Source organism: Mycena indigotica (genome assembly GCF_014461135.1).
Source record: "Mycena indigotica strain 171206Taipei chromosome Unknown Mind.scaff0011, whole genome shotgun sequence".
NCBI lineage: Eukaryota > Fungi > Basidiomycota > Agaricomycetes > Agaricales > Mycenaceae > Mycena > Mycena indigotica.
In genome coordinates, this window is record NW_023503010.1 from 2,349,309 (window position 1) to 2,369,252 (window position 19,944).

A 19,944-nucleotide genomic window follows, 5' to 3' on the forward strand; every position below is an offset into this window, starting at 1 on the left:
CACTGCCAGTGGCGCGCTTGGCCAGCTGATCATGGGCATACTCGTTACAGACTCCAGTTGTGGCCAGGTTTCGAGAACGGTAGGAGAGCTGCCGTGAGTGTACAATAAGATGGACAAGATTTCGAATCATTTCGATTGAAGTGGGTGGGGTGGCGCCGAGAGCTTTGACAAGATCTAGATGAGAGCTTGAAAGTTGCTCGAACGAGACGAAGAGCTTGCGAAGAGCTTGACGTAGAATTTGAGATGCGTATGTGACTGTCAACGGCCATGACTCAGCCTCACAGCGCCGCCTGATACAAATCTGAAATCACTTTCTCCCCCCCCCGGCCACCAACAAACGGTGCCGTTCTTTCGTTCATGACTCGAGCAACCTTTTTTGTGTTCTCCCTCCATGCCTCGGTATCAGCTCGAGGCTGCCACTGCGCTCGCTTCCGGCGCATTGCTCAGTGCCGTCTTATTTTTTGTCAACCGCACCAAAGACGGGAAAATTCGCCTAGAGGAAAACGAAGCGTCTGATCCTTTCGATGTCACGACCGCCGAAGACCTGACCGACGGGTACCCGCTTCAAGAGGAAAGGTTTTGGTCGAAGGTGGGCAATTTTGACTTCGCACGCGTATTTGCTAATGCTCGTTTGCAGATGAAACGGCGGAAGATGTTGTTATCTGTCCTTGCCTCTCTCCTCTTGTGCGTCCAGCTGGCCGCAGCGGCCTTGGATAGTTTTGGACAAATTTCATGCTTGCGCGTTGCATTTTCCTTCTACATTGCAACGGTCGCTGTCTTTTCTATTCGACGCCAATCGGTATTCGAGCATACTGAATCTATATGGCATCTTTCCGCCCTCAATTTCGTTCCCGTCCCGCTGCTTGGGTTCACCGCCATCATTCCCGACGATTACCATCCGGTGTCCTCGGTGTCTGTCCACGCCCCAACCATTCTGTGGTACACGGCGCTGGGGCTCCATCTCGTCGTGGCCCTCATCGCTGCCAACACCCCTTGTGGTCCCGCTTTGCATTACCCTCCAGAGGCCATCTACTCTGAAAAGATCGCCCAAGCAATAACAAACACGGATGAAAACAATGTTGCGGGAATTTACGGCGCCTCACCTCTCGGCATCCTGTTCTTCTCCTACTCTACCAAGGTCGTGATGCTCGGAAACACGGCCGCCTCTCTCGAGATCGGCGACCTCCCCATTCTCACCGTTGATATGCGCGCCTCCCACTTATACGACTCGATGAAGCGCGTGCTCCGCACCGTGTCGCTGCGCATTCCTTTCCTCTTCTGGAGTTGGCAGCCGCGGGTTGGCTCCGGGATAACGCTAGGATACCAACTACTTGTTACTAACAAGTCTGGATTCCTGGCCCTGATTTTGCTGTCCCTCGCGGCGGGAGGCATGTTTTACATGCCACCACTGCTGCTGAGCGGCCTTCTTCGCTACTTGGAGAGCGACCTTGAAAGGCAAGACTTCCGATGGGGACTGGTCTGGGTTGCTGGCCTGCTCTGTGCACATTTGACGCTGTTCACACTCACTGGTAGGCCGGCTATTGATTCTTCGACTGTTTCTGACAGATTTGTCCAGGCCAAGTGTGGTCCCTTGCGACAGCGACGCTCCAGGCGAAACTCCGAAACCAGCTAAACACGGTGTTGTTTGCGAAGACTCTGCTTCGCAAAGACATCGCCTCTACTGCTCCGACGTCTACTGCGAACGAGGAATCAAAAGGGGATGAGGCCGAGAAGTCTGAAGGGTTTTCGTCAAAAGCGCAAATTATGACCTTGATGTTCGTGGGTTTTGTGTCTTTGGTTCTCCGTTGATTTGATTCTCAGGACCACGGACGTCGACCGCGTTGCGAGGCTTACGATGCACCTCTTCAGTGTTATCGGCAAGTTCAATTTGGTCCCCGTTTGCTGCATATTAATCTTTGCATAGATGTCCCCATCGAGATCATCGTCGGTACCACCTTCCTCTACAAGCTCTTGGGTGCGTGTTAACAATGTGATTTAAGATCGACTCAATTGTTTGTTAGGTGTTTCCAGCTTGTTTGGTCTCGGCATCGCTGTTGCATGTTTACCACTGAATCATTTTGCCGGCAAAGCTGTCTCGGGTGCTCAAGATAACCTGATGAAATCTCGTGATCAACGAGTGGCACTCATGAATGAGGTATCCTACTTCGTCTCTTCTCATCATTGACGAACTCTGGTGAATAGGTTCTCGGCGGTATCCGTATGCTCAAAGTAAGCCTTGAACGTGGACCGCTCTCTGACGAAATGTTCCCAGTTCATGGCCTGGGAAAGAAGCTTCGAGGATCGCATCCTCAAAATCCGTTCGAAAGAACTCAAGTACCAACGTTTGAACTATATCATTGAGGTACGACTTTCCAGCTCAGATGAACATAAATGTGAAAATGAAATCAGTCACTACTGGAAGGGTTCTGGAGTGGCATTCCTGTGATCATCACACTGGTCTCATTCTACCACTTTGCAGTCATACGCGGCGAAGTGTTGAAGCCATCGATCGCGTTTACTTCAGTGAGCTCGCGCTATTCTCACTCAACGACTTGTTTACCCTGCATTAGATCATTGGTAGGTACCAAGGTCTGAAGCTTCTTTCCATGTTGAATTGTGCTATCAGTCTTCAACGAGCTCCGATTTGCTCTGTCTTTGCTCACAGGCACATTCATCAACATTGTCCAAAGTGCTGTTTCCCTTCGCCGTATAGAAACAGTAAGCCATTCGCCGAACCGATCTTGGCATATATTTATGCACCAAAACTCTAGTATCTGGGCACGCGTGAAATCAGCCTGGTACCAGACCTCTCTGTTCAAACACGGCGTGTTGCATTCAACTCCTGTACTGTCACATGGCCGCAAGACACATCAACGGGGTCTACGCCAGGCACAAGCGCGGCATCAACTCCGCGACAAAAGTTCCTTCTTCTGGACCTCTCATTTGAGTTTCCCGAAGGACAGTTATCTCTGGTTTGCGGGAAGCTCGGGTCAGGGAAGACTTTGTTGCTCCTCGGTATGCTTATTTGATCTTTTCTCGTGATGAGTTGCGGGTTGACAGGCATTACCAGCGTTGCTTGGGGAAGCTGATGTTGTCGCGGGACAACTTTCGTGCCCGCGTTCTCCGGCAAACACGCTTGCATCATTTGCAGGATTCGACCCTGCAAAAGAAACCTGGCTTGTTGATGGCGTTTGCGCATATGTTCCTCAGGTAGTGCATTTCTTAGAGCGTTTGATTTGGGTTGTTTATCTTGCTCAAGACTGCATGGCTCCAAAATGCTTCGATCAAAGACAATATTCTCTTTTCATTGCCCTACGACGACGAGCGTTATCGTCTAACACTTGAGGCTTGCGCCTTGGTCAGCGACCTGGCTATTCTTGATGACGGCGACGATTCTGAGATAGGAGAACGAGGTGTATGTGTGATCAAGGCTTTACATCTCTTATATATTTTTACATATCGCAGATCAATCTCAGTGGAGGACAACGAGCGCGGGGTAAGTGATATATTACATACATAACTAATCCTGGATGCTTATTTCTCAATAGTCTCATTGGCAAGAGCTGTATGTGCGTGTACTGGCCCCCCCTCCCTTTTCTTCTATAACCTTGTTATTTTAGATTCTCGGGCCACCATCATCTTGCTGGATGATGTTCTCTCTGCTGTTGATGCGCATACAGCCCACCATCTTTACCATCGCTGTCTCCGTGGCCCACTCATGCATGGTCGCACGGTCATCCTCGTCTCGCATCACGTGCAACTGTGCGCTCCCGATGCTGCTTATGTTGTTGCACTGGACAATGGCCGCGTCCAGTTCAAGGGCGACTCTGCGGCCTTCCAAGCATCGGAGGTTATGAGTAGGCTGGTCCAGACAACAGAAGCCGGAATGGGGAAGGAGGAGGTAGATGCCAAAGAAGAGGCTGCCATCGAGGAACTTGACGCAGACGAATCACAATCAGGAGCGAGCACAATCGCTCAGTCTGTAGTGGCGACACCACAAAACAAGAAACCTCCACGAAAATATGTCGAGGAAGAACAACGTGCTGTTGGCCATGTCGCGTGGGATGTGTGGAAGACCTATATTGCCGCGGCTGGCGGAGCGGGCTATTGGACGCTGTTCTCGTTTGCCTTTATGGTCACAGCGTTGGCGAGGATTGCTGAGAACTGGTGGTTGAGCTACTGGTCGCGCAGCGATAATGAAGAGGATGCGCTGTTTTATTTGTCCATTTACGCTTCGGTGAGTTGCTCCGTTTCTCTTTTGCTTCAAACATCTTATCGCATCTTATCAGCTCGCGTGGGCCGGAGTCATCTTGATCGTCTTCCGCTCTCTGGTTCTCTGTACGTCATCGTCATGACAGCGCCGATCCTTCAGCTGATTTGTGCAGTTTTTGGTGCAATACATGCATCCAAAGGGCTCCATAAAAGTCCGCTGCCGCGTATATCCTGTGCTTTTATTGACCCTTCTTCTTCTTGTAGCCCTCCTTGAAGCTGTCTTATTTGCGCAAATTCGCTTCCATGACACGGTATCACGTGGACGGGTCCTCAATCGGTTCGGCAAGGACTTTGAAGGTACCTGAACCTCTGATTGTCTGGACTGCGAATGACCTTTGCGCTCAGGAATTGACAGCAGTCTTCCGGAGAACATTGGCAACGTCTTACTGCACGTTTTATCGGCGATAACCACCATCGTCGCGATTAGTTTTGTTGGTGGATGGCCGTTTGTGGTGGCCATCACCTGCATTTTGTACGTCTACTGGGAGGGTATGTCGCTTGTCCTTGCTCCACATGCTTGTTTTCATTGCTTTTACAGTTGGAAAGGTGTGAAAATTTCTATTCCTGGCATCTGTGCTCATGCTGCTCAGATTTACGGTCAAGCATGCAGAGATCTCCGACGACTTGGTAAGCACTTGCTTCTACTCTCTCTGTCCCTACATATCTTATCCTGACTTTAGATTCGGTTGTAAGTGTACATATATTCATTAGTACTTTGCTCATCGCTTTTCTAGACCCGGTCTCCTCTTTATTCGATGTATTCTGAAACCATCGCTGGGGTTACAATTGTCCGTGCGTTCGGCGCTTCGTCCAAATTTCTCCGTGAAATGATTAGGAGTGTCGACACGGTAAATGTCATCGCTTGGCCTCTCTCCTTTGCTAAACTGTGCCAGAACTGCAATCCTGCATATTGGACTTGGGGTACTAATCGATGGCTAACGGTGCGGCCCTTTTTGCTCGAAAAAGTTGATATTCACAATTGCACAGATACGCATGACATGCCTGGCCAGCCTCATCACGGCTTCGATGGCGCTGATATCGGTATTAAATAAAAATATTTCTGCAGCTACTGCAGGCTTCGCGCTAGCATTCTCGAACACAGTAAGCTTGTCTGCTCGTCTCTTTTATCAAAGAATGACTGACGGTCTGAGGTATTATATGACCTGCTCCTCGTCGTCCGCGAGTTTGTCAGCCTGGAACAAGCGATGGTTGGGCTCGAGCGCGTGAAGGAGTACTCAGAGCTTGTGCAAGAGCCAGCAGAGTTCATCGAGCCCCGACCCGGCAAAGAATGGCCGCAAGAGGGCGTAGTTAGCTGCGAAGATCTCGTCATACGATATGCGCCGGACCTACCGGATGTGCTCCACGAACTCTCATTTAAGATCAAGGCGGGCGAAAAGGTACATGTCTTCTGTATTGACGGCCAAAGCTAAGACGTGGGTAGATCGGGGTCCTCGGACGAACAGGGTCAGGGAAGAGCACGCTCGCATTGTCCTTCTTCCGCTTCGTTGAAGCCACGTCTGGCCGGATCGTCATAGACGGTGTCGACATTTCAAAAATCGGGCTGACAGATTTGCGTGGGAAGCTGACCATCATCCCGCAAGACCCGACGATATTGAGTGGGACACTGCGCTCGACGTTGGACGTATTCGGCGAATACGAGGACAAGGATATTGTGAGTGCTGTCTTCCCCTCTTCATTACAATTTCTTGATGGCCCTGTCTAGTTTGAAGCTCTCCGTCGCGTGCATCTCATTCCCAGCGCAGCAGCTGCGAGCGAGGTTGCCGCTGACGGTGTCAACGAGAATGTATTCCGCAACCTCGACTCGCCGGTTTCTGAGGGAGGAGAGAACTTTTCGACAGGAGAAAAACAGCTGTTGTGCATGGCGCGTGCAATCTTGAAGCGCTCCAAGGTTCTACTAATGGACGAGGTAAGTACCACCCGTGCTCTGATAAGCATGGAACTGACGAAATTGACCTAGGCGACTGCGAGGTACTACATAAGGCCCATGGTTCGCGCGAGTGCAGCCGGCTAACCCTCCCTACAGTGTTGACTACGCAACTGACCAGTTGATTGGACAAACAATCCGAGAGTGCGCCACTTAGGTCCTTTTATTTCCGTGCCTGACCCTCTTCGATAGAGAGTTCAAAGACAGCACGATCCTCACCATAGCGCACAGGCTCCGCACCGTCATCGACTACGACAAGGTCAGTCGGCTACTCATGCGCAATTATGCAACTGAATTCAGCGCTCAAGGTCATGGTCCTCGAGCAGGGTCGCATCGTCGAGTTTGATCGGTTTGTTGATTCACTATCGGTGCCACAACGCAGATGTACTAATGCCAGTTACCCAGACCTGCTGTTCTTCTCAGAGACTCCTCGTCTAAATTCCACGGGCTCTGCAAAGCGACTGGAAAAAAGGAATTCAAGGTCCTCAGAACGATGGCGGGGGTCTGACGCTCAAGAAAGGTTTAGATGTTGCTGGAGATTCTATTATACAGTCCATGAGTTGTCGACAGGATATTGTCTCTCAGATGTTAAGAACACCACTTGCAATTGTGTGCACTGGCCATGAGATGATGGAAGATGTCAGGGAGACATTCCCGGACGTCAGTGAGTCAATCGCTGATGCAATTGATTGTGGCGCGGTCATGTGACAGTGAAGCAATTTCAGCTTGCAAATATGCCTCACTTTTCGACCCAGATAAGAAGGCGAAAGGCCGTCGGGCTATAGAAACACGATCCAGAGAGGTATACAAGCTACTAAGCCAAGGCTAGCATTACTCAACGAAAACGCTCAAGTACAAATATATCCAGGGGCTAGGTTATTTTGGGTAATTCCCAACCTTCACTCACTGACCCAGACTAGAGCGGATATGACTACGCTTCGATGCAAGAAAACAAACACCACTCACAGGCAAGCGCGATGACAAAATACAGTGTTAGCAGCATGAGACCCTCCATGTAGTTTGACTTGCCGTCCCTGGATTGCGTGAGCTTCACATTGTGGTCAAGAAAAGCAGACGGACTGGATGAGTGTGTGAACGAGGAAAACCGACACGAATAGCGTAACAGTCTCGAAGTTCGCGAAGAAGAGAGTCATGCCGTGGTTGGTCCTGGAGTTAATATGTTAGCTCAGCAACAAAAATCCAGACACGAGGACGTACGCCCAGCCAACGATGACGAGCAGCGGGATCACGAACGTTGCAATTTGCTGTGCCCCAACAGGTCAGAGAAGATGTGAAAAGTAAGACTGATGGCTCACAATAGAGCTTCCGACGCAGACTCCGATGGTGATTTCCATTTGTCCTTTCATTGCCATCCATACAGAGGTAACATGCTCTGCAGCATTGGCCTGAATGCATGAGATCTTGAGAACCCTTTGATACCATGAACATACCACGATGGGCAACAAGATCAAGCCAATGAAGGGTTTGGGGATCGAATAACGTTCGGCCGTTTCTTCGATGGAGGCAACAACTGTGAGTAATGTGTTGTCAGCATTCAAGAACTCCCGTTGGTCGAAAGAACTTGCGATGGTCGGCGCAGAACGAAGTTATTATTGTCGTTCCGAGAAGAGCGACGCCAGCGGCAACGACACTCATTTCTGGCTCCTCGCCCTCCTGCTCTTCGGCCTCGAAGAGATAGGCATGTGATCGTAGCTAGTTGCAGGTCAGATGTTTGCGAGTGTCCGACATCAAAAGATGCACCTGAAAGTAGAGATAGGCGACATAGACAAATAACAGGAAAATTGCAGTGCCGCGGGAGATGGTAAGCAAGCCGGAGCTTGGCGTGAAAACATCCGAATCAGGAGACTTCATAGCCGATTGCAAGGAGTTGATGCTCAGTCCGCCACTAGTGGTACTGTGGTACGCAGCGGGAATAACAAGCGCTGAAAACGATAAGACTTTTGTGCCAAGACAGTGATGGTCTTACTGATGCAGGCGAGAGTCATAAGCTGGAGAATAGATATAAAGTCAACGATCAAAGGGAAACAAGCATTCATACCGAACTAGAACTGGAGGACAGATTGAATGATAGCAAGTATAGAATACAACGACGTACGCTTGAGCAGCAGTGACCTGGAAGTTACTTTCTTTGAACTTGAAGCCAGCTGGTTGTTGTGTCAAAGATGTGTCCTTGATGCTCGCAAAGACTGTTACCTGCCAGGAACGAACAACCGAGCACCAAAAGCAAGTTGGACAGAATGGATCCCAGGAGCTGCACAGCGTATAAGCTAGAGACCGGCGCCAACGATGATGTTATACTGAGGTTTGGACGATGCGAATCTCATCTGGAAGAAAATGAGCTTATTGAAAACATTTTCAAAATCACCTACTTTGCAGTAAAGCGGCAATGCTGACGATAATTTCAACCGCATTGCCGAACGAAGCATTGAGCAGGCCAGCGAGGGTTTGCCCTAGTTTTGCAGACATCTGCTCTGTCGCGTCTCCCAGCAACTATTCACAATTTCATTTCAGTTTATGTACGCGTTGCGCCACGGTCACGCACCTTTGCCAGCGGAATGATGGCGATGAAGCTGAACGAGAACCGTAGCGCTGCGTCGAGGTGGAGATAGTACGCAATAAAGGAAAGTGGGACGAATAGTAGGAGAATGTTGAGGTAGGACCCAAGGAGGAAGTATTTGTAGGACGCGATCCAAGATGGTTCGCCTTCAGCCGCTACTAACGCCTTGACGCGGTGAGTGAAGGACGTGTTTGGTGGGGAGGCGCCATTCCCGAGTAAGGGAGATGATTCGTTTGAGGGCATGGAGGGAGGTTGAAAGAAAGAACGGCGTGGGTCGGGTAAAGGAGCGATATGTACGTAGGTCAACGAGGCAGTGCGTGTCAATTGGCGTCACCTGAATTTCGAGGTCGGTCGATGACATAAGGACTGAAGCGGAAGCTTCTGAATCAATTACAAGCTTCAAGACTCTTCAAGATCGCAGTACTTTTCTTTTCTCTTCTCTTCTCAACACCATCGTGTGGCTGCGAAAGCCTTTCGTAAACCACTATTCACTTTCTACATTATGCCGAAGCAAACCTTCGTTGCGCTTAACTTTGGGGTTGGTCTCGATATGGGTCCAAAGCTGTTGTGCCAAGCCACCATCGGATCGAACTCCAGTGAAAATTTGTAAGCACAAGGTCGACGGGTACGTGGCCGCTACCGAGCCATACGCTCGCTCGTTGAGTAGTGGTGTCGTCCTCTTCACGAATAAACGTTGCGGTACGTACAGTATCGGACTATATAGGAAAGCGGAGGCTACAGAGTATCTCTGTTCATAAGTGATCTTGATTGGAGGAGGAGACTGAGGGAGTTGAGTGAGTTGGGTATTCAGTACCATTCGATAACGGAGGCGATAGTAGAGATTCGAGAGGCAGCATTGAAGATGAGACTATAAGAGGGCGAGACGGCGGGAAGAACCCTTGCTGCGTTTCGTTGGAGTCGCAAAGGTTTGCATGGTTCAGCTGGGGAATATCTTGAAATCGGATTTCTGGTTCGTTCTGCACCAGAGGGTTTGAGAAAAGTTGGAGAAGGCCAATTATCCTCAAGATCTGGAATTCAAGGAATCGACTATTGAAAGAGAATCGAAGGCTTTGAACGTTGGGGAACATTGCCGTCATCGGCAATACGAGTGATCGTGCTTGCCCTTTTCCGTTGGGTGCTGGCATAAGCGAGCCTAGACGACACGTGTCTAGCTTTCCCCCAACTTTCGCTTTAGCGACCAAACACTACTTTCGTTCCTCCTCGCAATGTTTTCCGAAGAGCTCAAGGCATTCAGAAGACTAGGGCTTCGCCATGTATTTGCTAGCCTAGGTCTCAAGTGTCCGCCATTGATTGGCCATAGGTTTTGCTACAAGCACTGAATTTCGCCTCGGTCATCGCATCTGGCTTGATGATTTGGAAAGGTCTCGGACTAGTAACAAACTCAGAGTCCCCCATCGTCGTTGTCTTGAGGTTTGTGGCCACACTGCACTCCAACCACACTGTTCAATCTGCATAGTGGCTCAATGGAACCGGCGTTTTACCGTGGCGACTTACTGTTCCTCACGAATCCCTCAAGCGAAAAGTATCACAACGGAGACATAACCGTCTACAAGATCCCTGGCGCAGACATCCCCATTGTGCATCGAGTGCTTGAAACCCATGATGCCAAAACACGGTGCGCTTCATTTGTTATCACCGCAGCCAGCTCTCTTACTATGCCCAGCACCGGAGACCAATCTGTGCCCAAACAACGATTGCTGACCAAGGGTGACAACAACGAGGTGAACGACATCGAGCTGTACCGTGGCCTTGAATACCTCGAACGGAAACATATTGTGGGGAAAGTGCGAGGGTACGTCGCCGTGGCTTGTCTGAAATGTTCTCTTCCTCATGTCACTCCAGCTTCCTGCCTTATATCGGCTACGTGACGATTGCCATGGTTAGTCTCTCAAATACGCCTGTTTTGATATAAAGATCTTATGCTCTCAACAACAGAACGACTTCCCTCAACTAAAATACGCGCTGCTTGGTGGCTTGGGGCTTCTAGCACTCATTCAACGCGAATAATTTGCACTCGTTTACATTATACCGGACGCACCAGTGTGTAATTTATTAGACTTGCCAAGATGTAGTTCTTCACGTGACCCATTTGTGTCTTCTTTCACGCAACGACCTACTCTTGACAATCCGATGCATTACTTGCAAGACTCGTGTAGGTGCGTGCATTGTGTGCATTGCGACTGAGGCTGTATAAATTCAGGGCATCTGACACTTGGATCCAATCGCAACCCCGCCTTTGACAGGTCTCTCCGACTCTCTCGCAACATACGAAACACCGAGTGTCGATCCTCAAACTCGGCGCTCACAGAAGCATGACTTCACAGGTCAATGGCGTTCCGCACCTAGACCAAATGCATACACAACGTAAAAACAGCGCCCGACATTTCGCTTACTGGTGTTATTTAGCCTGTGAAGCCTCTATCGATGCCATTTTTTTCACTCTCCACTTTTACTGTCTATCCGACAAGTAGACGACTTCCATGCCGCTCCCTCATTTATTCAAGAGGCTGAGTGAGAAGAGCCTCAAGAAACGCAATCGCACTCAATCTTCCAGTTCAAGTAGTGCCGATGCACCTCCCATGCCAAGAACCGCCGCCAGCGAAAAGTCGTTCGGAGAGGTCATCTCTGGAGGCAGCACAAGGTCACTGACGCTTAACGGCCATAGTGTCGAACAACAACTTCCCCCACTCCCACCTCTTCCACTCAACGGCTACATGTTGCCGTCCGGCCCGCCTCCGCCGCCCGCCATCGAGCTCGACATTCCCCAGGACGAGCTCTCCATATCATTGCAAGCAGCCTGGAAATCTGCCAATACCGATCCCAAGCAAAGCAAGGCAGACAAGTTACTGCAGAAGGCAGAGAATGGGATAACCGGTGCCATGGCAGCGCAAGCCAAAGGTGTGGTAGTTGTGACGGCAGTCAAGGCAGGGCTCAATGCGGTTGGTGGACTGGAGGGAATCGAGAAAGGCATCAACGCCCTAATGGAGGGCATGCCGGTCCTCATGAGTGCTTTGGATGAGCTGACGAAGCTTCACCCGTGTGTCGAATTATGCTTCACCACATTCTGTTATCTAACTATTACAACTCAGATTTGTCGGAGTCGCGGTCATGGCCTTCAAAGCTGTTTGGGCGTTGGAAATGAAGCGCCGACAAAATGACCAGAAAATACTGGCCCTCCATGTAGAGATGAAAGACATGATGGGTGTTTTGACACAGTATGCATGCACGCATCCTCGTACATGTTCTCTCAAGACTAATGCATCGTTTTCCATAGGCTCAAGTCCGTCAAGGATGCAGATGCTGTAGCGCCTGATGGCTCTACTATCAAGGGACGAATGCAAATTATCATCGAAAACACTGCGAAAGACATCAAGGCCTGTGCCAATGGTACGCGCCAGTATACCGAGTCGATTATTCTAACCAGCGGTCAGCCTGTGATGCATATGTCAAGAAAAAACTCGTTGTCAAGGTCCTCAAGGGGCCTATTTGGGAGGGAAAGCTGGCAGCATTTGCGGGCACTTTCACCAAACGAAGATCCGAATTCGAATTCGCCATGTCGATCCACACGGCTCTTGGTGTCGATGCTGCGAACCGCGCCATCAGCTTAGTCGATGAGACCACTCAAGGTGAAACTGCAGTTCTCTCGAAAAATTTGTGCTTATGAAGATATACTTCAGCCATGAACCAAAAAATGGACTTAATGATGAAGATGTTTTCCCAGATGATAAGCCCAGAACAAAAGGAAATGTCAAGGTCGGTTTTTTGGTTGCGCTTTGATTTGTTCATATACATATGCTAATTCGAAGCTCATCAGGCTCATCGACCAGAAAGGCGGTCCTTCGTGTGTTGACAACGAGAGGGTACTGAAGGAACTCAACGACTTCGAAAACAAGTCTTCAAGCGCGCAAAGAGCGGTTGGCAGTAAACTCGGAGCCAAAAGTGGTGACCTGGACGACCTCAAAGACGACCTACATGCCAATCCGGACCAAGCCATCGAAGCCAACATGGAACAGTTCTCCCGCAAATTTGCTATCCAACAACGTCAGATTTTGGATGAAATTTCCCGAGTCGTCGAAAGACAGGGAGACAGGATCATTGGCGCAGTAAATCTCTTTCGGTTCTACATGCGTTTTATCTCAGTTAACGTTCGTCAGGTTTTAGCTGGACCCGGCGACCGCATTGTGGATCCAAATATTCATGCAGTCTGGAAAGAAATGGTAGCTCATCTACACCTTCCGCAACCCGACCTAACCACGATAACAGGGGTGGAAAGGAAGTGTTAAAACCCGCCATTTTGTCATGGCTCTTCGAGATCATTTCCAAGAGGACCACAAGAACCAAAACACTCTCAATCTCCCTCAAAGAGTGGCTGAAGAGACTGAGGATGGCAAGCCTAAATCCGAAGTCGTGCCTCCCTTGGCCCAGGAAGATGAATGGACTCTGGAATTCATCAATGTAGTTCGTCTCCAAGCCATATCAGAGGCTTTTGATGACGACGCTTCTGGGTTCGTCACTATTGCAGAGGTCGGCTTGTGTTATTTTGAAATGAGCCCTCTGATGCTTGCTAGGTTAACGCCTTCACGACGGCTCGGCCTCTGGACTGGAGGTATATCATAATTCCACATTACAATGGTGATTGACCTATTCTGATGTGTTGCAGCCTGGCACGTTGGATTGCCTATTGGTCAGTAGGCCATCATCAAGCAATGCAGGAGTATGCGAACAAGATCAACGGGTTGATTGGGAAACTGTTTGCGATTTTACCTCGTATCTTGCCTGCCAACAAATCCGCCGCCGACGAGTACCTCACGACAGTTTATTGGGGTGTGCACACGATTGTCCGTTCTCTGAGCTATGCCTTTATCAACCCTGGTTTGCAAGTCAGTGGGCTATGTCTGACCGAGATGAGGAGCTTTACGTGTTGCAGGAAAAGTTTAAATCATACGTTGCCTCCGAGGAAGAACGAATCAAAGGTTTGTCAAACCATCGCTTTTTGTTCTGCTCCAATCCATATATCTAGGAAATCTTGAGGCTGTGAAATACGATATCGACGCTAGCGACACCTTGGAGCTTGTTACAGGTCCGCTTACCTCCTGCTTCTGTCTTTCGTGTGTTCACGCTTTGTCAAAGGCGAAGGCCGAATCGAAAGAGTACGCAACTGGCCTTGATTTGCAATGCTTCATGCTCACGTCCATTCAGTATGCACTCCCCATGATATACCTATTGCTAGAGAAACATCTTGAAATTTTCCGCGTTTGCCAAACCCGTGTTGTCCACGCTGACGAGCTTTGGGATGCGGCAGATACGGTCAGCTGGGTGCTAGGCGCTGTCGCAACTCGCCTGGAACTCTTGAGATGTTCGTCTTAAAAAAATATTCAGCTTCCCACCAACCTGACGTTTTCGAAGCTATCTTCAAGCAGCAGAAACTCGACTTGACCCAACAATTCAAATCGTTCTCGTTCGGAATGGTATGCATCTCTGTTATAATAAGCGAGCTTCATCATTCACAGTATTTCAGTACGAATATCTCAACGAACCAGATCTACTCTGGGCCGCCAAGATCGTGCAAGAAACGTAGGCGGTTTACCCTTTCCGCCGCGCTCTGGTTAACTTGGATTCCAGTGAATTCGTAGACTACAGCTACGAGGAAAGTGTGGAGTCCCCGCTTCCTGAGCTTGAAAAAATTCTCAACTATCCGATGGACATGGACGAGCTCGACTATGCTGCCTATGCGCTGTCTCCGCCATCTGCCAAGGTTAACGACGCGACAGTGACCCACATCCTACCCGCTCTCACACAGCTCCTTTCATCTCGCTGGCACGGATTTCTGTTCCAGCCAGCAACGGCACGTTACCCCAGCGCAGGAATGGTCTCCATGACACTCGTGCCAACCTTCGTCGACGGTCAAGTCCAGCATTTCACCGCTTCAGAACGTGCAAACAAGGCAGAATTCGAACTTGTTGGGGAATGCCACGTTCAGGACGACAAAATATCTATCACATTCAAGCGCACGTTCTCTGCCCGTTTCTCGACGCAATTCTATAATGGTATCTGGAATACAGAAACAAACACCTTGAGTGGTACTCTTGGGTTTGAGGAGGACGTTTCGACGCATTTTGGAGCGTTCTCGTTCAAGCAGTTAGAGCCAGAGTATGTCTGTTATATGCCCGCGCCAGTCGACCTCGAGCCACCAGCCAATGATGGGGGAGATCCGCTCGGAGAGAATGCCAAGGCTCGCGCCTTGTGGTCATTCGCCATATCTTCTGTGCTTTTCCAGGTCCGCCGAGATCACTGGTCGTGGTCACTGTTCAAGGAGCGGAGGGACAACAGGAAACGCTTCATCGAGTTGCAAATCCGATCTGGACAAGCCAGCCATGCGTTCGGAAAGGAGCTGGGAAGCGCAGAGTGGGATGAACTGTCGAAGCTGAAAAAGTCTTTCACCACAAACGACTCCAGATTTTACCATTCGCTGGCCGAGATGCAAATTCGCGCGACGACAAACCATAATTCTAGCTGCGACAGCTGTGGAGGCGCTATTGGAGGCGCGAGACTGAGCTGTCTTGTCTGTCAGGTCAGTTCTTTGTCATGCTGATGAGTTAGCTGGTGATCAACATTTCGGCCAGATGAAAGATTCATGGAATACAGTCGACTTTGATGACTCTCCTGCCTGCATGGCTGGCCGTGTCAACCGTGATGATATGCAAAAGCCGCATTATCCTCATCACGACCTCATCAAACTACGTCGTGTTCTGCACATTCGGGAATTCGGCAAGGCCTTCCGAAACGCCAAAGCAGCTTTAGAGAAAGCGAGGGGCATATTCAAGGCTGCTGGGATTGAAACCAATGACAGCGGCGATGGCGATGATGAGGAACAGCCAAGCGAGGCTCCAACGGCTCAAATACACTCTTTGATCACCCAACTATCGATAACCATTCCAAATGCTCCAACTGCTGGTGCCCCGTTGTCTGCTGTCTCGGTCGCAAAGTCACGTGCCGAACCCCTTCCCAAAGGGCCCAAGTGTGCCAATTGCAGCAAGGCACTGACGATGCCCTGTTGGTTCTGTGTCCAATGCACCGAGGAGACGTTCATCTGCTGGGAATGCGATGCCAAGGGCGAATCAGGCATATCGTCGCTGCTGGAGAAGAACGAGCATACCCATAATTTCTTTGCGCATGACCTTGTGCGGGTGCAGGAAGCGGTGGAAGACAAGGACTTGACGATGGAAGAGAGGATTGGGGCTTTGGAGGATGTTTTCAAGGCGCACGAGCAGACGGTGGGCGATAGGCTGACGAGGATGGAGAAGACTGTGGAGGAGAGGATGGCGCGGGTTGAGATGTTGCTGGAGAAACTTGTGGCGAATTACAAGTAGGCCAGAAGGGACTTGTTTTACCTACACTAGTATCTGACTAATTCAGGGAAACAACACTTGTTGTTTATCGGTCTTCTTTATGCGCATACATGGAACATCTTATACGCGAAGTTCAGGTGCAATACGCGAATGGATATATTAAGGTCAATAGTAGCAAGGTTAAATAATACAGAGTGTACACTAGTAGAGTTCAAGAACCCCCCAGGCCTCATCTTAATATGGCGGCGCGGGTGAAGACCGTGATCGGACGGTGCGAGTCGGGCCTGATCCGGAGCCTGACTCTCTTGGGGACGCGCGGGATTTCGATCCGGAGCCAGACTTGGACGCCAACTCTCCTGATTTCTTTGGAGTCGCACGGGATCTCGAACCGGAGCCCGACTTGGACGCTGACCCTCCTACTCGAGCTTTTGCGACAAAATCTCTCGTGCGGTCCCTTGGCACCCACCCATGTCGCTTCAAAGACGCATCATAAAGGTCTTGCACAATGAAGTGCCGAAGATGTTGAACTCGTTCATCCCCAGTTTTCTCCGGAAGTTGCGATCTGGATCTGATCAGCTCGTCGTCATCTTCATTTTGCGCCCAGGGGTTCTGGTTCATCACCCGTATTCGAAAACTCTCACACAGCCGAGAGAGAGGCGGATTCTCGCGAGAGAGGGACGGACTCCTGATCTGGAGAGGCTTTACTATGAACGAGATCTTCGATTCGCCATCTGCCCAGCCAAAGATACGGCTGCAGGCACTATCTTCTGATGCGTCTGGACTGGGGTCGTCCAAGTAGTTCGTGTATCGTGACAGCATCCAGATCTGAATCCAAAAGAAAGACTCCAGGTCGTGATAAGCCTTATGGCGGAGCGGAGTTCGTAGCTTCATGCTGTCAAGGAGCCCGAGCGCCATGAAAGGTAGAGTTCCCTAAAAGAAGTCATTCGAAGAAGCTATAAACATATGTGTTACATACCGTAAATCGCATGAACCCCTCCTTGAGCCCAACATCAATACCAACAGACCGTGTTGGAAAATTCTGTTTGAACAAAGCGGCCCCATCACTGTCATCGTCTTTGACAAACTCTGCATAATCCCAGTCGATAAGGAAGACTTGAGGACGCTCCGAATTCATCGTCTTTTCATCGAACATCAGATTGCCCTCGCTGAGATCACAGTGCTGAACACCAGCATTGTATGCGACTTCATGGTCTGTGGCAAGGTTAGCCATGCACAAGGAACCGCAAACAGAACGACAACGCACGGAAACACGCCGTCATGATTCCCCGACAGAGGACCTCAGTGGAGGGAAATTGGTTCAAAGGGCAGCCCACAGGCGTGATAAGGGCACGAGTATGATAACGCTCATAGAGAGCCTTGTCGTCGTCCGAAACTTCATCTTTCTGGGAACTGGTCTTGTGGAGCTCAGGCCGCCACTGCCAGGGTGCCTGATTCGGGTCATAAGGTTCAGCAAGGTTGATCATCCCATGGCATTTGGCCATCCCGAAAGCCTTCGACTTCTTTGTCCAGTCATCCGGATCTCCCGGGTGAAATTTCTCGATGTCGTTGAGATTCTGGACATACACCCTGATTAAGTCGTAGAAATCAATCTCGTTGCGACGATAGCCTTGTTTCCACGCGTCTTTCAGAGCATATATCTTCAGAATAGGAAGATCTTCCAGAATGGCAACACGACACACACGAGTAGCACGACTGAAAAGACCATCGGAAAGCGATAGAGGTTCTCCAAGTTGAAGGCATGTGACCAGCGTTGAGGCGCTATGCGGATCTTCGGGGGAGACTCTGCGTGCCGCAATAAATTTCTTACAGTGCCCGTTGAAGATGACTTCGTCTGTGAATATGGTGCTGTAGAACTCGTCGTCACAGAGCGCTGTCCATAGCCGCTTCTTTTCTTCTGGGGAGGCAGGAGAGATAGTATCGTCAACACCTTCAGTGTATTCGGGCTGGAGAGCTCCAAGCGTTTGTGGAACAGACAGGCGGTGTAGCAGGGTAGCAAAAGGACGAGGGTTTGTGATCCATGGAAACCTTGGCGACGCCTTGAATCCGCCATGGTCAAACCGGTATATTCGCGCAAATTCATGTTGGAATACGGCGGATACAAAAACATGGGTGCCGCCTAAGCTGGCGAGGATGTTTCGTGCGCTCTTGGCCAATTGAATGGCGGCGTTTATTGACGTGCCGTCCTCTTTGAACTCGCCATTCTCGTCGATGAAATCAGTTTCGAGAAATTCGACAACAGACTTGGTCGCATCCCACGGTCCAGGTTCGACGATGACGACGTCGGGCCCAGTGACATGATCACCTCGGAAGGGAGAAGATAATCGTTTGGCATGAGAATCGATAATTTTCGGCCGGGTGTTATCGGGAATACTTTGGACCAAGGACTTGCAGACTGAAACCTGAAAAATACAAGTTGAAAATGACCAAAAGGTAGATAGAATACCAGACCAGTGACGGAAGCATATCGTTTTCATCCTTGCGACCACGAGCTTGCACAAGCTGAGGTATGTTCTCTAGCGTTACTGTGGCGGCGGCAAGGGCTAGAGCGGACGCAGCAATCGCTGCATCCACGTCTTGATGACAGAACTGGTCGTCAAAGAGGTGGAGTGTGCCCCCATAACCGGCGAGTAGCATGTTTTTCCATTGCTGGACGGAGTTAGGGTCTTCGTTGGTTGTGTGCAGAAGGACAGACGTGTTTTGCGATGGAACGAGGTTGCTCCGCCGATGAGAGATACTACTGTGGTCGGGTAACTCGAGTTGCGAGGCCAAGGCCATCACCTTGCTTTGCAAGGTCCCTGGCCCGTCTATACTTGCCAATCATGATGATAGTTTGATCAAGCTGATTGCAAACAGCAACAAACTAACCCGAAGGCCAAAAAGCCCAAACCTCCGTAGAAAGCTCGGCGAAACTATGCACAGCCTCTGATGTCGGTCTTGATCGATGATCCGCTCGTAACCGTGATTTTCATGTCCTCTTTTCCTCCTATGCACATAGGTTTACGCCTTCACATGTGTGTGTGAGACTTTTGCAATTGCCAATATGGTTATCCACCCACTAGTCGATGGATATTCTACCTTTTCTCATATCATTTGTCCCCCAAAAAAATGCTATTAGGGTATATAATTGTCTGTCTCCGTCTGCTCTCGATTCCCTCAGACGATTCCGTCGAGGAAGGCAACTCGCGTAACGTCCGATGTATGCCTTCTGCCTTCCTGGCCACGAATTGCCCATGACAACGTCAACATCTACTCTACGCTCGGCCATGAGCTTCTTCACCTCCGAGTTTGGATCCTACCCCTTGGGATCATATAAACTAGCCTTTGTCGATGAGATGCCGATGCAGAGATTCGCTAGCTCAACATTATCGCTTCTCACTGTAGACTTGCTGTATAGCGAGGATGCTATCGAGCAGGCTCTGGAAACTCGACACCCTTTGGCGCACACTTTGGTTTGCCACAAAAAAGTGTAGTCCATGGGCCTGTTATTTTACTTATTATGTAGAAGAATACAAAGGTTGAAAAGAACTCGGCGGGAACTAAAGCGAGATTTCAAAGCAAGGTCCGTGACGGCTGTGGCCGACACCTAGTTTTACATAGCGATTCGATATCTGCGATGCTTTTGCTCAAGGGGTTTCGGTTCGAGTAGGTGACAATGCGGCACCGCCACCGTCACGACCTTTACTCACCAGCCACGACATTTAAGCGTCCATTGTGCTTTGAACCGTTTTGCCCTTGAACCACTACGATAATGAATACCG

The 19,944-nt window shown here is 49.9% G+C and overlaps 5 protein-coding genes across 5 annotated transcripts; 3 read left to right on the plus strand and 2 right to left on the minus strand.

Annotated features, from left to right (window-relative positions):
• Window positions 1-391: 391 nt before the first annotated feature.
• Window positions 392-6,725, plus strand: MIND_01182200 (Multidrug resistance-associated ABC transporter protein; the record flags this gene model as incomplete). The annotated part of the gene is made up of 34 exons (XM_037368334.1): window positions 392-589; window positions 638-1,529; window positions 1,577-1,779; window positions 1,822-1,975; window positions 2,022-2,155; window positions 2,203-2,229; window positions 2,273-2,362; window positions 2,410-2,523; window positions 2,571-2,577; window positions 2,627-2,718; window positions 2,772-3,015; window positions 3,071-3,210; window positions 3,260-3,415; window positions 3,466-3,496; window positions 3,549-3,569; window positions 3,621-4,237; window positions 4,290-4,338; window positions 4,386-4,424; window positions 4,477-4,569; window positions 4,618-4,761; window positions 4,811-4,818; window positions 4,863-4,899; window positions 4,953-4,960; window positions 5,007-5,120; window positions 5,166-5,213; window positions 5,260-5,373; window positions 5,424-5,669; window positions 5,714-5,944; window positions 5,996-6,199; window positions 6,251-6,261; window positions 6,317-6,361; window positions 6,410-6,476; window positions 6,526-6,566; window positions 6,623-6,725. 34 exons carry the CDS (start codon window positions 392-394, stop codon window positions 6,723-6,725), a joined length of 4,722 nt encoding a protein of 1,573 aa, XP_037215260.1.
• A 391-nt stretch (window positions 6,726-7,116) lies between these two features.
• MIND_01182300 (Vacuolar calcium ion transporter) lies at window positions 7,117-9,038 on the minus strand (the record flags this gene model as incomplete). Its single annotated transcript, XM_037368335.1, has 14 exons — window positions 7,117-7,133; window positions 7,184-7,251; window positions 7,298-7,384; window positions 7,436-7,482; window positions 7,534-7,623; window positions 7,669-7,748; window positions 7,804-7,930; window positions 7,979-8,160; window positions 8,205-8,226; window positions 8,324-8,382; window positions 8,432-8,489; window positions 8,537-8,562; window positions 8,608-8,728; window positions 8,781-9,038. 14 exons carry the CDS (start codon window positions 9,036-9,038, stop codon window positions 7,117-7,119), a joined length of 1,242 nt encoding a protein of 413 aa, XP_037215261.1.
• Window positions 9,039-10,021: 983 nt separating this feature from the next.
• MIND_01182400 (Signal peptidase complex catalytic subunit SEC11) lies at window positions 10,022-10,823 on the plus strand (the record flags this gene model as incomplete). The annotated part of the gene is made up of 6 exons (XM_037368336.1): window positions 10,022-10,069; window positions 10,117-10,226; window positions 10,273-10,431; window positions 10,480-10,608; window positions 10,659-10,695; window positions 10,752-10,823. The coding sequence occupies 6 exons, from the start codon at window positions 10,022-10,024 to the stop codon at window positions 10,821-10,823; spliced, it is 555 nt and encodes a 184-aa protein (XP_037215262.1).
• Window positions 10,824-11,296: 473 nt separating this feature from the next.
• MIND_01182500 (VPS13 domain-containing protein) lies at window positions 11,297-16,353 on the plus strand (the record flags this gene model as incomplete). Its single annotated transcript, XM_037368337.1, has 19 exons — window positions 11,297-11,853; window positions 11,906-12,031; window positions 12,091-12,203; window positions 12,248-12,442; window positions 12,494-12,569; window positions 12,631-12,919; window positions 12,971-13,033; window positions 13,080-13,340; window positions 13,385-13,422; window positions 13,477-13,696; window positions 13,744-13,789; window positions 13,837-13,896; window positions 13,947-13,966; window positions 14,016-14,172; window positions 14,223-14,284; window positions 14,335-14,390; window positions 14,439-15,387; window positions 15,440-16,182; window positions 16,233-16,353. 19 exons carry the CDS (start codon window positions 11,297-11,299, stop codon window positions 16,351-16,353), a joined length of 4,152 nt encoding a protein of 1,383 aa, XP_037215263.1.
• Window positions 16,354-16,399: 46 nt separating this feature from the next.
• On the minus strand, window positions 16,400-18,961 carry MIND_01182600 (Pkinase-fungal domain-containing protein; the record flags this gene model as incomplete). Its single annotated transcript, XM_037368338.1, has 4 exons — window positions 16,400-17,095; window positions 17,142-17,377; window positions 17,430-18,585; window positions 18,635-18,961. 4 exons carry the CDS (start codon window positions 18,959-18,961, stop codon window positions 16,400-16,402), a joined length of 2,415 nt encoding a protein of 804 aa, XP_037215264.1.
• Between the last annotated feature and the right edge of the window lie 983 nt (window positions 18,962-19,944).